At 35.5% G+C, this 13,669-nt stretch overlaps 2 protein-coding genes across 5 annotated transcripts in view; one reads left to right on the top strand and one right to left on the bottom strand.

Moving 5' to 3' along the window:
• LOC129774801 (uncharacterized) overlaps window positions 1-9,479 on the top strand; it is an 88,009-nt gene extending 78,530 nt beyond the window's left edge. For all 4 annotated transcript variants that reach the window (XM_055778761.1, XM_055778764.1, XM_055778763.1 and 1 more), the window contains 4 exons: window positions 1,944-2,060; window positions 2,116-2,281; window positions 2,350-2,534; window positions 8,924-9,479. In XM_055778761.1, coding sequence (XP_055634736.1) covers window positions 1,944-2,060; window positions 2,116-2,281; window positions 2,350-2,534; window positions 8,924-9,016 — 561 coding nt within the window. In that variant the 3' untranslated portion in view covers window positions 9,017-9,479. The remainder of the gene's footprint in view (window positions 1-1,943; window positions 2,061-2,115; window positions 2,282-2,349; window positions 2,535-8,923) is intronic.
• On the bottom strand, window positions 2,540-3,111 carry LOC129774802 (uncharacterized). The gene is made up of 2 exons (XM_055778766.1): window positions 2,975-3,111; window positions 2,540-2,911 (listed from the first exon to the last, which is right to left on the bottom strand). The coding sequence occupies exons 1-2, from the start codon at window positions 3,047-3,049 to the stop codon at window positions 2,609-2,611; spliced, it is 378 nt and encodes a 125-aa protein (XP_055634741.1). The 5' UTR covers window positions 3,050-3,111; the 3' UTR covers window positions 2,540-2,608.
• Window positions 9,480-13,669: the final 4,190 nt, after the last annotated feature.

Here is a 13,669-nt window from a genome sequence, read left to right as displayed (position 1 = left end):
TGGCGACGTTGCGTGCCCGAACCGGTGCAAATATTGCCTGAAGCAGCCATGTCCAGACAGGAACTGTGTCAGATGAAAATTCACCTCCCCGTGCTTCCTGTTCAGCCAGGTCGATAGTACCGGTATGAGCCCATACGTCCACCTGCCTTTCTCCGCCGTGTAATGTTTGTATGTTTGTATGTTTGTATGTTTGTATGTTTGTATGTTTGTATGTTTGTATGTTTGTATGTTTGTATGTTTGTATGTTTGTATGTTTGTATGTTTGTATGTTTATATGTTTGTATGTTTGTATGTTTGTATGTTTGTATGTTTGTATGTTTGTATGTTTGTATGTTTGTATGTTTGTATGTTTGTATGTTTGTATGTTTGTATGTTTGTATGTTTGTATGTTTGTATGTTTGTATGTTTGTATGTTTGTATGTTTGTATGTTTGTATGTTTGTATGTTTGTATGTTTGTATGTTTGTATGTTTGTATGTTTGTATGTTTGTATGTTTGTATGTTTGTATGTTTGTATGTTTGTATGTTTGTATGTTTGTATGTTTGTATGTTTGTATGTTTGTATGTTTGTATGTTTGTATGTTTGTATGTTTGTATGTTTGTATGTTTGTATGTTTGTATGTTTGTATGTTTGTATGTTTGTATGTTTGTATGTTTGTATGTTTGTATGTTTGTATGTTTGTATGTTTGTATGTTTGTATGTTTGTATGTTTGTATGTTTGTATGTTTGTATGTTTGTATGTTTGTATGTTTGTATGTTTGTATGTTTGTATGTTTGTATGTTTGTATGTTTGTATGTTTGTATGTTTGTATGTTTGTATGTTTGTATGTTTGTATGTTTGTATGTTTGTATGTTTGTATGTTTGTATACAATACAAATTGCGGACTACATATTATGTCAAAACCCCATTAATATGGGTAAAATGGAAATCTATGATGGCTGCCACTATCAAATGGCGGGCTGCATATTTTCTAAAAACCCGATTAAATGAAAGGGCTCGAAAAATCCAAATCCAAGATGGCCGCGATCACAAAATAGCAAATTACTTTATTAAACGGTTTTATTTAGCTTGAACTGTTCGTATGTATGTTTGTATGTCTGTAGGGTTGTCCCACATCAATAGAAATTTGACCAATAGGAGCTGACTGAATTTATAAAATACCTTTATCTCTGATGTCATTTTAAAACTGTTTATCTTGAAAATTACAATTTGGCCGCCGCTACAAAATAGCTGATTCCATATCATCTCAAAAAAAAGGTTGATTGAGATATGTGTATCAAACGAACGAACTTGACTTGGAGAACACACTATGTATTTTCTGCTATCCACTCAATATCGGTATCAAATGAAATTTTTTGACTGATAGAATAAAGTACAATGGTTTTATTGTGGAGAAATATTCTAATGAAACAGATAATGTACTAAAAACTAGAAAATAAAATAAGTACAAAAAACTTTTCTAGCTAAACGGTTTAACTGCGATTAAATATAATGATGTACTAAAAGCTAGAAAATAATTAGACAAGTAGCAGTTAGCAGCTATCACACTGTGTAAATTTTGTTAAATTGGAAGGGTTTTCCATTGAAAATATATAAAAAATATCGAAGGGGGGCGTTTTGAGATATAAAAATTTTGAGTCAGATTTTTCAACAGTGCATTTATAACGTTTTTTTCCCTGAATAGTTCATTATTTTCCAGAAAACTTTGTTAATCCTCATATTTTAATCAGACATCTGGAATTGTAGTAACGATTTTTTGAAAGAAAGATCGCCCTTTTAGAAAATCAGTTGTAATTTAAATTGGTCATATGTAATGATTTGTAATTTTGGGTAGCTTCCATCATATGTACCAAGTTTCAATAAAATTGAAAAGGGTCGCGCCGAAATTGGCTGTTTTTCGTGGAATCGGTCTAAAGTGAAGTAATGATTGTTTCTCTACTAGGTTGTCCTCGGTTGGATGGGCGATCGTAAGTCTGTGAATGCTAACTTCACTTACGCTGTTTGTATGGGATTTTGTGGACTGGTCACGGCGCTAGTACCGTTATTCACTGATTATACTGTAAGTTGAAATTGTTTTCGATTTCATTAAATGACCAATTTTCTTTATAAACAAGGCCCTTTCCTGTCTGGCGGGCGCATTTGGTTTGTTCATCGCCGCCAATTACTCCCTGACAAGTATTATATTGGTGGAACTCATCACGCTGGAACGATTCACGAATGCCTACGGATTGCTGCTTCTGGTGCAGGGTTTGGCTAATTTGGTGGGTCCACCGTTGGCCGGTAAGTTTTCATTTAATAAAACAATAACACAGGCAATCACTCTACAATTCGTTCCAACTTTCTTTCAGGGTGGATTTCGGACATCACCGAGAACTACAATCTGTCGTTCTATCTAGCCGGCATTTTTATAGCACTTTCCGGCTTGCTGTTGCTTGTACTTCCTGCTATTGGCAAGTACAAGAAATTCAACCAAAGACGCACCTCGAAGGAAAAGAGCACCACTTTCGATTGTTACGGGATGAATAATTTGACAGTAAGTAAACGTGGTAGTATCTATATCTAGCTGCGATGTTAATTCTTAAAAATATCGTGAGGACAACACTTTTTCTACTTTCGCAAATGATCGATGGTTCCATCAGCATTGAAGAAACCTATCACCCTCGAATGTAGTCCCATATCGTCCGGTTGGACACTATGGTGCGGAGCCGCTGCTCGCTGGAAACTTTCAAAAGCCTCAGCATCGTCGTCACCTTCGTTGTCATCTTCAAAGGCATTAGGGTTGGGTGCTAGAACCCATCCCAAACGAGGTTTCCTCCACGCAAGCGGTCCACGTTTCAGTGGTCCACGACTCAGTGGTCCACGACTCAGTGGCCCGCGACTCAGTGGCCCGCGGAAACCGAACAGCTGGGCCTGTTGGAGAACGAATTACATATAGGGGTTCTGTGGTCGTAAAATTTGTTATAATATTCCAACCTGACATTTGGAGCGATGTTCCAGGAGAGAATTTAGCGTGATTATCACACACAGTACTAGAAGGGGGCGATGCATCGACGAGATACACTCTTGTAACCGTTCACTAAAACGAATGACTTCTGGTTTTATGTGTACCTGAAGCTCTCTTTATAACCCACCACTGCTGTTGGATATACAGCATATGCAACTATTTATAAACATTTTTCACCTCACGTGCTTCTTCAGAAAAATGTGATTTCACTGAATCAACAATTTTGGTGGAACTTTTTTTCTATATTACTCTACCAGAAAACATTTCCAAATATGTTGTTTGGACTGGTAAGCTGTGACCGGTGAAAAAAACATTGGAAAAAAACCTTGTTCTTGCACTAGTTCAGATCGTTGGATCGGGATCAGTGTTCACAAATTGAAATTGTTCTGGTGATGTATCCATAGAGCAATTCCAAATGAAATCGACAAATGACAAAACATGAGTATTTTTGAATCGAATGAAAGTGTGTATTCCGTTTGGGTTGGAGGAAATATAAGTTTTCCATTTGGTAATTTTTTGACTCAAGTGTAACTTTTGAATAGGGCGTATCGAGTTTAGTAAGAGAAATCTTTGATAATTTATATCTCAAAAATTATGAGTCCTACCGAAATAGTGTTTTGGAAAGAGTTATAGACTAAGAAGAAAAATTACTACACTTTTTTTATTTACAAAAAAAACTTTAATTTGCGATATCTAAAATACATATTTTTTATTTTTTTTAAATTTGTTTCTTATAAAAAATAGAAGTCATAAAGAAACATTCAAAAAATGGGTACAAGATGGTAAACCTATTTTTGACGAACTTTGTGGAACATCGATTTTTTATGAATTTTCGAAACTTCGAATTTTTCTATGTTAACAATCGATTTTAGCCACATATTATGAATCCTGATGTGATTTAAAATGAAAAAGCTCTTTACCAACCTCCTTCTAAAGGTAGCCATTCTCGAGATATTTTAAAAAACATTTCTAATTTATTGTCTTTCTCAATTTTATATTTTTTTTAAATTTATATATGTATTTTTTATTTTTTTTTCATATAAAATAGAAGTATTGTAGGATATTTAAAAAATGAGCCCAAGATGGTAAAACTATTTTTGACAAACTTTGTGGAACATCGAATTTTTATGAATTTTTCAAAACTTGGAATTTTTGCATGTTCACAATCATTTTTAGCCACATATTATGAATCCTGATGTGATTTAAAATGGAAAAGCTCTTTATCAATCCCCCTCTAAAGATAGCCATTCTCGAGATATTTGAAAAAAAAACATTTCTAATTTATTGTCTTTATTGTCATAAAAAATAGAAGTCATGTAGAAAATTTAAAGAATGAGCCCAAGATGGTGAAACTATTTTTGACGAACTTTTTGCGGAACATTGAATTTTAATGAATTTTTCAATACTTGGAATTTTTGTATGTTAACAATCATTTTTAGGCACAAATTATGAATCTTCATGTGATTTTCTAAAAAAAGCTCATTATCAATTTTTATAGTAAACTAGCTGATCGTTGTTCTGCCATTGAAATTATTTATAGAGAATATTTTAGGTGTTAAATAAAACATAACTAATGTATTTCAAGCGTGTATGAATGTTTCAACGATCTACAAAATTATTTGAATGTGATCGATGATAACAACGGATGAAACGATTGCAACGGAAGTTGATATGATGTTTCATGATGCAATGTATTTCATTAATGTGACAGATATGTATGATCTCTCAAAAGTTAAATGTAAAGAAAAAATTATAGCAGGTTGTGTCCAAGATACGACCGCATTGTTGACGTAGAACTACGCTGTTATTTTATATAAGCTTGTATAATAACCTTGGATATTATTTTGTAATGCTGTGAAATTTTAGAAACAACTGTTTAGTGGAATAGTTTGATCGCCCTGAATATTTTTATTGTAGAATCAGTTGACGATAATTGATTGATGATTTATTCTTGCCCTCGCAGAAAAATACTGATTGTATGTCGCAATTTGTTTCATGTCAATGCATTGAAAATTTACCTCGAACACTATTCCGGTGACCTTTTTCGCAATTGACATAGACTCAGATACAGTCGGTTTCCGCACTATTTTTACGTAAGGGTCATAAAACACGCATCTGCACACATGAATATCCATATTCCGATGGCTTGAAGCGACTAAATATATCTAAAACACACTTATCTCCGTTCTGTCTCCTTTCTGTTAATATTGCCGGTCTAGATTAGCTTAGCTGCATCCTTGGTGGCAAGAGTCTTGCTACCGCCACGCGAAACTAAATCGCAGACCAAATTCCAGAACATTTATTTTGTAATGTAATGTAATGGCGTCAGATTGATGCAATGATTGCAATTCCAGAGACATCAGCGAATGGATAACTTGGTCGAGTGTACAGCTCAACCCGAAACGAAGGCATGTGATGACACAAAACAAGGAAGAACAAGCGATGTTCATTGCTTTGAAAACAGAACGAGACTGAAAGTTTGCCTCAGTGAGATACACTGTTTACATTCTAGGCAAATACTCCCCTTCGTTCTTCTTCATTTCCTTTGTTCACGGAGACTTTAAATCTTACGATTTCCCCTTCGTTGCTCGTCGATAAGTTGCTCGTTATTGACAGCTCTGTTCGGGAAAGCACACAAGTCAGTAGAACAAATGTATGGGAAAATGGAAACGCTTATAGTTTTCATGAATTTTAACCATTTACACACCAGGGGATTGTGATGTATAGAATATCAAACAAATCTTAGGGAATTTACGATTCGTTTGGTATGTAAATCGTCAAAATCCGTTCGCGGCAAAAATAGTTATTAACGTTAACTTTATTTCGTAAAAACGTGACCTGTTTTCTGATTTGGCACCCTTAATGAAAGACGTAGTTCTACGTCAAAAAAGTAATAGATTTTCGTCGTTTTTGTAGTCAGGTTGAAAAATAAAATAAAGTCGTTGGAGGAAAATACGCGCTTCTCTATATGCACGGCTAAATTTATAAATGATGGGTCTCGTTCATGAATTGAGAAACCAACGATACGCCAGACAACAATGGAGCTGATATATCGTTCTTATTTGGACCGCATTACTTCGTTTTTGTGATTCAATCGAGGAGTATTCACAACGGTATTCCAATTTAGAACCACAGCCATATTGCCACTTCCTTTATCCACGGACTTGCAAATGTATTAATTGTTCTTTGCTCAGCTGAGGCGAATATGGTACTACTCAACGATTTTCAATTTCAATGTCTGCGTTGTTGATATTTGTGAATGACATTATCAGTAAAAATGTAATCTCTAGGAAAACGCTTTGTACATATTTCATCTACCATGCAAGTCGATGAAGGTTTCGAATCATCGCATGGACCATGTTACCACATTAATTGATACACCATTATTGTGGTAACAGTATCGAACTAGTATCGAAACTCGATCGGATTTTACGATCACTCGATGTCGTTTAAATACATAGAAGACATAGTCCTAACCCTAACATAACTTTTTTGTTTATAAATTTCCTTGCATTTCCATCAAATCTTCTTGATATGTAGAATTAACTTTCATTAAAAAAAATGGTTTAAAAGCGTGTTTATTCCTCCCGAATATCCATTTTGCATTTTTGCTTCACAGAAATGGAACACGGAGCTCAATGTTGTCTATGTCGAATTGCATCGCAAGGTTGACACATTTGCACAACTTGATTGGACTTGAGTCGAACGAATTGCAATCCGTTCGGATAATTTTGACTCTGACGCTGTTAAGGCGTTGCTCATGATAGCGTTTCCCAAGTGAATGTATTCTTCCTCAAGCCACTTATGTTGATTATCGTACATGTCGACCATGAATTGTTTGTACAGCTCACGACATCATATAATGGCATCATACGATATCTATCGAGCGCACTCCTTTATGTTATACATCTGATATAGCTATTCAGTTATTATTACAAAATGAGTAATGATGTTCATAATGAATGGAGTACCTGTGGCAGGATCACGTTGTTTAATGTTTGTGCAGAATTTATTTGGTTCTTTCAGAACGATCGGGCATTTTTCGTCAAAGATATTACTTCTGATTTGCGTTGCGGTCACACATCTTCTAGAGTTTGCTACTCAGAATACATTCAAAGCGTGTTGTTTTGGTATGGAAATCTCAACTGAGTACTACTAAAAAAGATGCAAGTAACAAGAACATGGAGAGAGCCGCATGAACGATGTGCGTTAACGATGAATTCCAGATTATTGTTTTTTTTCGAATCACAATTTCTCGCGTCATTGTGCCGACACCTTCTATGATTTTAGTAACCCTTAACCACTAAATCTAGACACGTGCTCTCCAGCAGATGTTTTATCAAAATTGATGACAATAACGTGGCAGTCATTTTGTAAACCGAGCAAGTGTGATTTAAAGTATTTCCCTAATTCGTTGTGCTCATTCAAAAATACTTCCAGCTCGCCGGCGACACGCCTGGCTTTAGACGAAGTGAGGTGACTTGTGGCCGTGTGGATGAAAGTTCGACCTAGCGCCATCTGTCATTTAACAACATAAATAAATTCGTTCTGTTTGAAAAACGACCGACAGTTAAATTATGATGTATTTGGAAAAGTTGTTCAAAATTATGAGCACATTCATAAAATTCCATGAACATGGCGGTATAGCACGACAAACATATTAAAAGAACCTATTTACCATAGAAAAGACAATAAATTAGAAATATTTTTTTTTAAAATCTCGAAAATGGCTGCATTTCGAAGAAGATTGATAATGAGCTTTTTTGTTTTAAATTACATCCCGATTCATAATTTGTGGCTAAAAATGATTGTTAACATACAAAAATACGATGTAACGAAAATTCATAAAAATTCGATGTCCCACAAATTTCGTCAAAAATAGTTTTACCATTTTGGGCTCATTCTTTAAATTTTCTACATGACTTCTATTTTATGCGAAAAAAATAGAAAAAAAAAATAAAAATACATGTACACTGAAGTCGCTTTTTACGCGGTTTTTTTATACGCGGTTTTATTTTACGCGGATTTCGGAATTTACGCGGTTTTTTTTTACACGGATTTTGGAATTTACGCGTTTTTCTTTTACGCGGTTTTTATTTACGCGGCACGTATACCCCGCGTAAAAAGCGATTCCAGTGTATATATAAATTAGAAAAAAAAATTAAAATTGAAAAAGATAATTAATTAGAAATGTTTTTTCAAATATCTCGAGAATGGCTGCATTTAGAAGGAAATGGATGAAGAGCTTTTTTATTTTAAATCACATCAGGATTCATAATTTGTGGCTAGAAACGATTGTTGACTTACAAAAATTCGAAGTTTCGAAAATTCATTAAAATTCGATGTTCCACAAAGTTCGTCAAAAATAGTTTTATAATCTTGTACCCATGTTTTAAACTTTCTACATAACTTATAAAAATATATAAAATATATGAAAAAAATTAAAAAAATTAAAAAAATTGTATTTGAGGTATTGTAAATTAAAGTTTTTTTTTTGTGAATATAAAAAGAGTACTAATTTTTTCTCAGTGTATATTTTTTCCACGTTTATAACATAACCACATTTATAACATAACTTTTTCTAAGACACTATTTCGATACAACTCATAGTTATTGAGATATAAATTATCAAAGATTTCTTTTACTATAATCGATACGCCTTTTTCAAGAGTTACACTTGAGTCAAAAAAATCCCAATTGCTGTGGAAAACTCATATTTCCTCTAACCCAAACGGAATACAAACTTTCGTTCGAATCATAAATACAAGTTTTTAAAATCGGCATTTTAATTTCGATTTTATTTGGAATTGCACCATAATGGCCGGAATAATGAATCCCCACATCGAGTAGCTAGCGAAGACATGTCAATATGTCTACTGAATTAACTATCTAACGATTTGTATTTCCTATTCCAACAGAGTTCCACCGGCAACAAAACGAACGGCGCCGCGGTGTTGCTTACCGACTGTTTCGTGGAGGAGAAACTGATCAAGGCGGGAGCTGATGTTTAGGAAGCGTCGTACAATCGGGGAGTGGTTGAGAAATTTATTTTGAATCGGAAGAAAAACCACAAATAATAATAATAGAAAAACAAACCAACAAACCAGTTTTATCTCTCCAATTTGAATATAAGTTATTATCGTTAAGAAACCTAGAGAAATAAGCCACCGGAAAAGTTCTTTTTCCTGATTTCCCACAGTTGAGACGATTGAGTCTCTGTTTTTTAGTTCAAGTTAAATGTGATTAAATCGAGAATTTAAACCTATTGATTCAATTTTGTGACAGTGAGCAGTAAGTTTTGTTTCGGTTCTACGGAACTGCTTTTGTAGCTTCCTAGATGATAAGTGATAAGTTTTTTTTAAAATAATCTTTAATCTGCTAGTCAGAGTGATCACTTTGTTTCGAGTTGTTATCGACTATTGTAATTGAAAATACAAAAAATAAACCAATTAACGGATAGTGGCATACGCTTGACGTGTCAATCGATAATGATTGCTGCGAACACAAAAAAGAAAACAACTGAAAAACAGATATCTTCCCACTTTTTTTCCACTATCGGTAGAATGCAAATAACAATTCTAAATTAAAATAATAGAAGCTTTTCCTTGAAGAATTCATTCGAAGTTGCTAAAGATTTTTGATATTGAGCACACACACAAACATTCGAAATTTTCCACCCACTTAGTTCACGGTTTGATGTTTAACCTACTGTATTATAATAGCGAAGATACCGCATTGGTTCACTCGAGCATGCATACACTTATTGATTAATCATACATGAACCTATGAAACACGTTTGCTCAGAGCGTGACATAAACATACCTCAGATGAATGATGACGATACATTTAATAGTATCGCTGTTTGGAGATCCCGATTTATTTATTTCATATGGATTCCTGTGTTTCATTATGTTTTACCATTTTTGTAATTGTTTTATAAGTTATTTCGAGTCGATTGTGATTGTTTCATTGTTCTATTATTGTCGTGATAAGAGCTACGATTGAGCAAATAACAACCATCCCGATTCTGCATTCAACCGGATTTGCACTTCGTTCGAAACCATTATTTATTTATTAATTTATATTTCCACCATCGTCGACTACGTCGTACAGATTGTTTTCTTACAAACTAATTTAATCTAAACACCTTATTCTAACACTAACCACATTTTTGGACAAAGTGAAATCAAATTCCTCACCAACATTGTTAAACGATCGCAAACATAAATTAAAACAGTTGTTAAAGCCATAGATCGTTCTGTGGAAGGGAATTAGGAATAATGGGGAATTCCGGAAACGACGAGAAGGAATATTCCACGGAACCTGCTGTAGCAATTCGGGGCAATCCACGTTGTCAGTTATAAGGTCGAAAATAAATAGTCGCTGTTGTTTTTTACGCCTATCAGAGAGGATTTCTAAATCGATCAACTTGCAGCGATCAGGATAGCTGGGAAGATTGATTGGATCATTCCATGGGAGCTGACGCAAGGCAAACCGCATGAATTTCTTCTGAATTCGCTCGATCGCAAGGATTTGCGTAACCTGGAACGGAGTCTAAACCGAGGAGGCATATTCCAGAATACTGCGAACGAGCGAGCAGTACAGCGTCTTGAGGCAATATACGTCGGTGAAACCAGAAGCATGCCGACGAATAAATCCCAGTACTGTGTATGCTCTGGCGATTACGATACTTATATGTTCATTGAATTTAAGCTTAGAATCGATAGTAACTCCAAGATCGCAAATTGAATTCACATGTTCCAGAGGATCCAGTCCCATGTGATAGTAATGACTAATAAAATTTTTGCAGCGTGTGAAGCATATTGTTTTACACTTTTTGCTGTTTACGCGCATGCCGTTGTCATCGCACCAGATTAGCAGTCGATTTATATCCTCCTGTAATGCAGCACAATCGTTGACGGATGCGATCACCCGGAAAAATTTCAAATCATCGGCGAAAGCAAGTTTTGATGAAGAAAGCAGCTCACACAAGTCATTGACATACATAATAAATATTAGTGGGCCCAAAACACTCCTTTGAGGCACACCAGATGGAATGTTGAATGTCCTGGAACGCACGGAATTCACCACGGTAAAGGCCTCGTGATCGGATAAATACGAGTGCAGCCATTCTGTGACCCATACTGGGAATCCTATGACATACATAATAAATATTAGTGGGCCCAAAACACTCCTTTGAGGCACACCAGATGGAATGTTGAATGTCCTGGAACGCACGGAATTCACCACGGTAAAGGCCTCGTGATCGGATAAATACGAGTGCAGCCATTCTGTGACCCATACTGGGAATCCTATGTGATTCAGTTTGCCAATGATGAAATTGTGCGGTACCGTATCAAAAGCTTTGGCAAAATCCACGTAAACCGAATCCTCTTGCCGTTTTGATTCCAACACTCGTGATATTTCCGATACATAACACAAGAGGTTCGGGGTTGTGGAACGACGTTTCATAAAACCGTGTTGGCTGTTTGAGATGATCGGTACAGCAGCTCTGTATAAAACCGTGTGAAAAACTTTTTCAAAGACTTAGCTGAGGCTGCAAATTTTTTGAATTTGCTTATAATTTTCAACAAAATCTCCAAATACATCATTATGGTAAAAATATATGTTTAGGAGTTACGTTGAAAAACATTTGAAGACATGTGGATTAATACAAAAAGTAGCGATAATGTTTTTCAACGTGACTTCTAAACATATATTTTTACCATAATGATGTATTTGAAAAAGTTGTTGAAAATTATAAGCACATTCATAAAATTCCATGAACATGGCGGTATAACAAACATATTGAAAGAACCTATTTACTATAAAAAAAGACAATAAATTAGTTTTTTTTTAAAAAGAATCTCGAAAATGGCTAGAAGGAGATTGATAATGAGCTTTTTTGTTTTAAATCACATCAGGATTCATAATTTGTGGCTAAAAAGGATTGTTAACATACAAAAACTCGATGTAACGATAACTCATGCCGATCAAACAATGTATGGATACACCACGGTAATTGGAGACACAACTGTAATTTCCGGACTAATGGATCGGTACAATGGATGCCATTTTCCATGCAAATGGGAATACTCTGTCCCGGAGCGAGCAATTAAAAATAGCAGCGACAGGCTTCGCGAGCGACACGGCACATTTCTTTAAAAGTACAGGAGGCAAGTTATCTGTTCCGGGTCCTTTTGTTGAATCGAGGTCTTCGAGGACTGTTTGAACTTCATCCGGTGAGAATTGTAAGCATGGTAGATCGATGTTGTACGGAGTTATATGCTCGAAGGAGTTTTGTCGCTGAACGGGTGATGCTATGCTATACACACTTTCGAAGAAAGTAGCGAACAGATTGGCTGCCTCCAAACTTGAGTGAGAAGTAGTGCCATTTAAGTTGACGGTGCTAGGGATTCTTTTGTCATCTTTCCGTTGTTTTATGAAATCCCAGAAACGAGAAGGATTTTGTTTTATGGCAGTCTGTATCCTGTGTAAGTAGTTGTCGTGAGTTGCAATAAGGAGGACTTTATACTCCAACTCAATCGCGCGAAGTCCATCTTTGTCAAGTTCGTTTCTCGTTAGGAAACATCGGTTGCGGATACGGTTACGAAGATTCCGTAGATCGGAAGTCCACCAAGGCTTGTTGTAAACAGAGATCGATGCTTGTCTTTTTTGAGGTATGTATCGATTAAAAACGTCAAAGAGTGATTCGTAGAAAACTGATACCATCTGGTCAACTGTATCATTGTTCAGAAGTCGTTCCCACTCTGTATTAACAGGGACAGAGTTTGACAAATCGAAATCACATGCCGAACAGTCAAATTTTAATCATTTATCTTGGTCGTCAACTAATTTTGTTGCGTCATTCTCGTCAAGTAGTAAGATGAAAGGTATGTGATGGTCATCAACAGGTACCAACGGAGAAGATATTCTGGTAGATTTGTGAATGTCAGGTCCAACATTCTGTTATTCGCGTTGACAAAACAGTTTATCTGTCTCAAGCCGTCTGCAAACATTGCTTCAGTAAATCTCATCTCTGTTTCACTAGAGGCGTTTGAAGGAATATATCCATTAATGTTCTCGTCGAAGTGCCATCGCAAATTAGGTAGATTAAAATCACCAATGGACAAGATTAGGTTATAGGTCATTATGTTGGTCGAGTTACACCTTTGTATTCCCTATTTCGAACGTTTTGCCCATTTAATGTTCGAAGAGATCGAAAAGCAAAAACAACTCGAACGGAATACAGAATGGAATTTTATTAAGTCGATCGGAATATTTCGGATCGATCGAAATACAGAATAGGGGTGAACAGCTGGTAATCGGTAGAGGGTTATTGCGTACTGATGAAAACAGAATCCCGTACATTTTGAGAGTGAAATAACATGCGAATCTGGTAATACGATGGTTTCAAGAAAATTCATAAAGATGGAAAATATTACTGAAAATTTTACGAAATGACGGCCATCATGGATGTTCTTCTAACGCACACACACAAAAGCCTGTAGATTGTAGTTTAACTAGTCTGAGTCAGGCTTGGTGGTGGCTATCGGACACAGGGTCCTACATTTTCGAAAACGAAACATGAAAATTAACTTTCCTCTCAGTCGCTTCGTTTCGAGCAGCTTCATTTCCATACACGTCTTCCTATCTCTTGTTAT

This window comes from Toxorhynchites rutilus, chromosome 3 (assembly GCF_029784135.1).
Source record: "Toxorhynchites rutilus septentrionalis strain SRP chromosome 3, ASM2978413v1, whole genome shotgun sequence".
NCBI lineage: Eukaryota > Metazoa > Arthropoda > Insecta > Diptera > Culicidae > Toxorhynchites > Toxorhynchites rutilus.
This window is presented reverse-complemented; position numbering and strand designations above follow the sequence as displayed.

Bases quoted from the DNA above. Each gene is read 5' to 3' on its own strand.
- LOC129774802 (XM_055778766.1), bottom strand. From the start codon at position 3,049: ATGCATCGCCCCCTTCTAGTACTGTGTGTGATAATCACGCTAAATTCT. The intron at 2,912-2,974 runs GTTGGAATATTA...GTTCTCCAACAG, and splicing joins AACATCGCTCCAAATGTCAG to GCCCAGCTGTTCGGTTTCCG.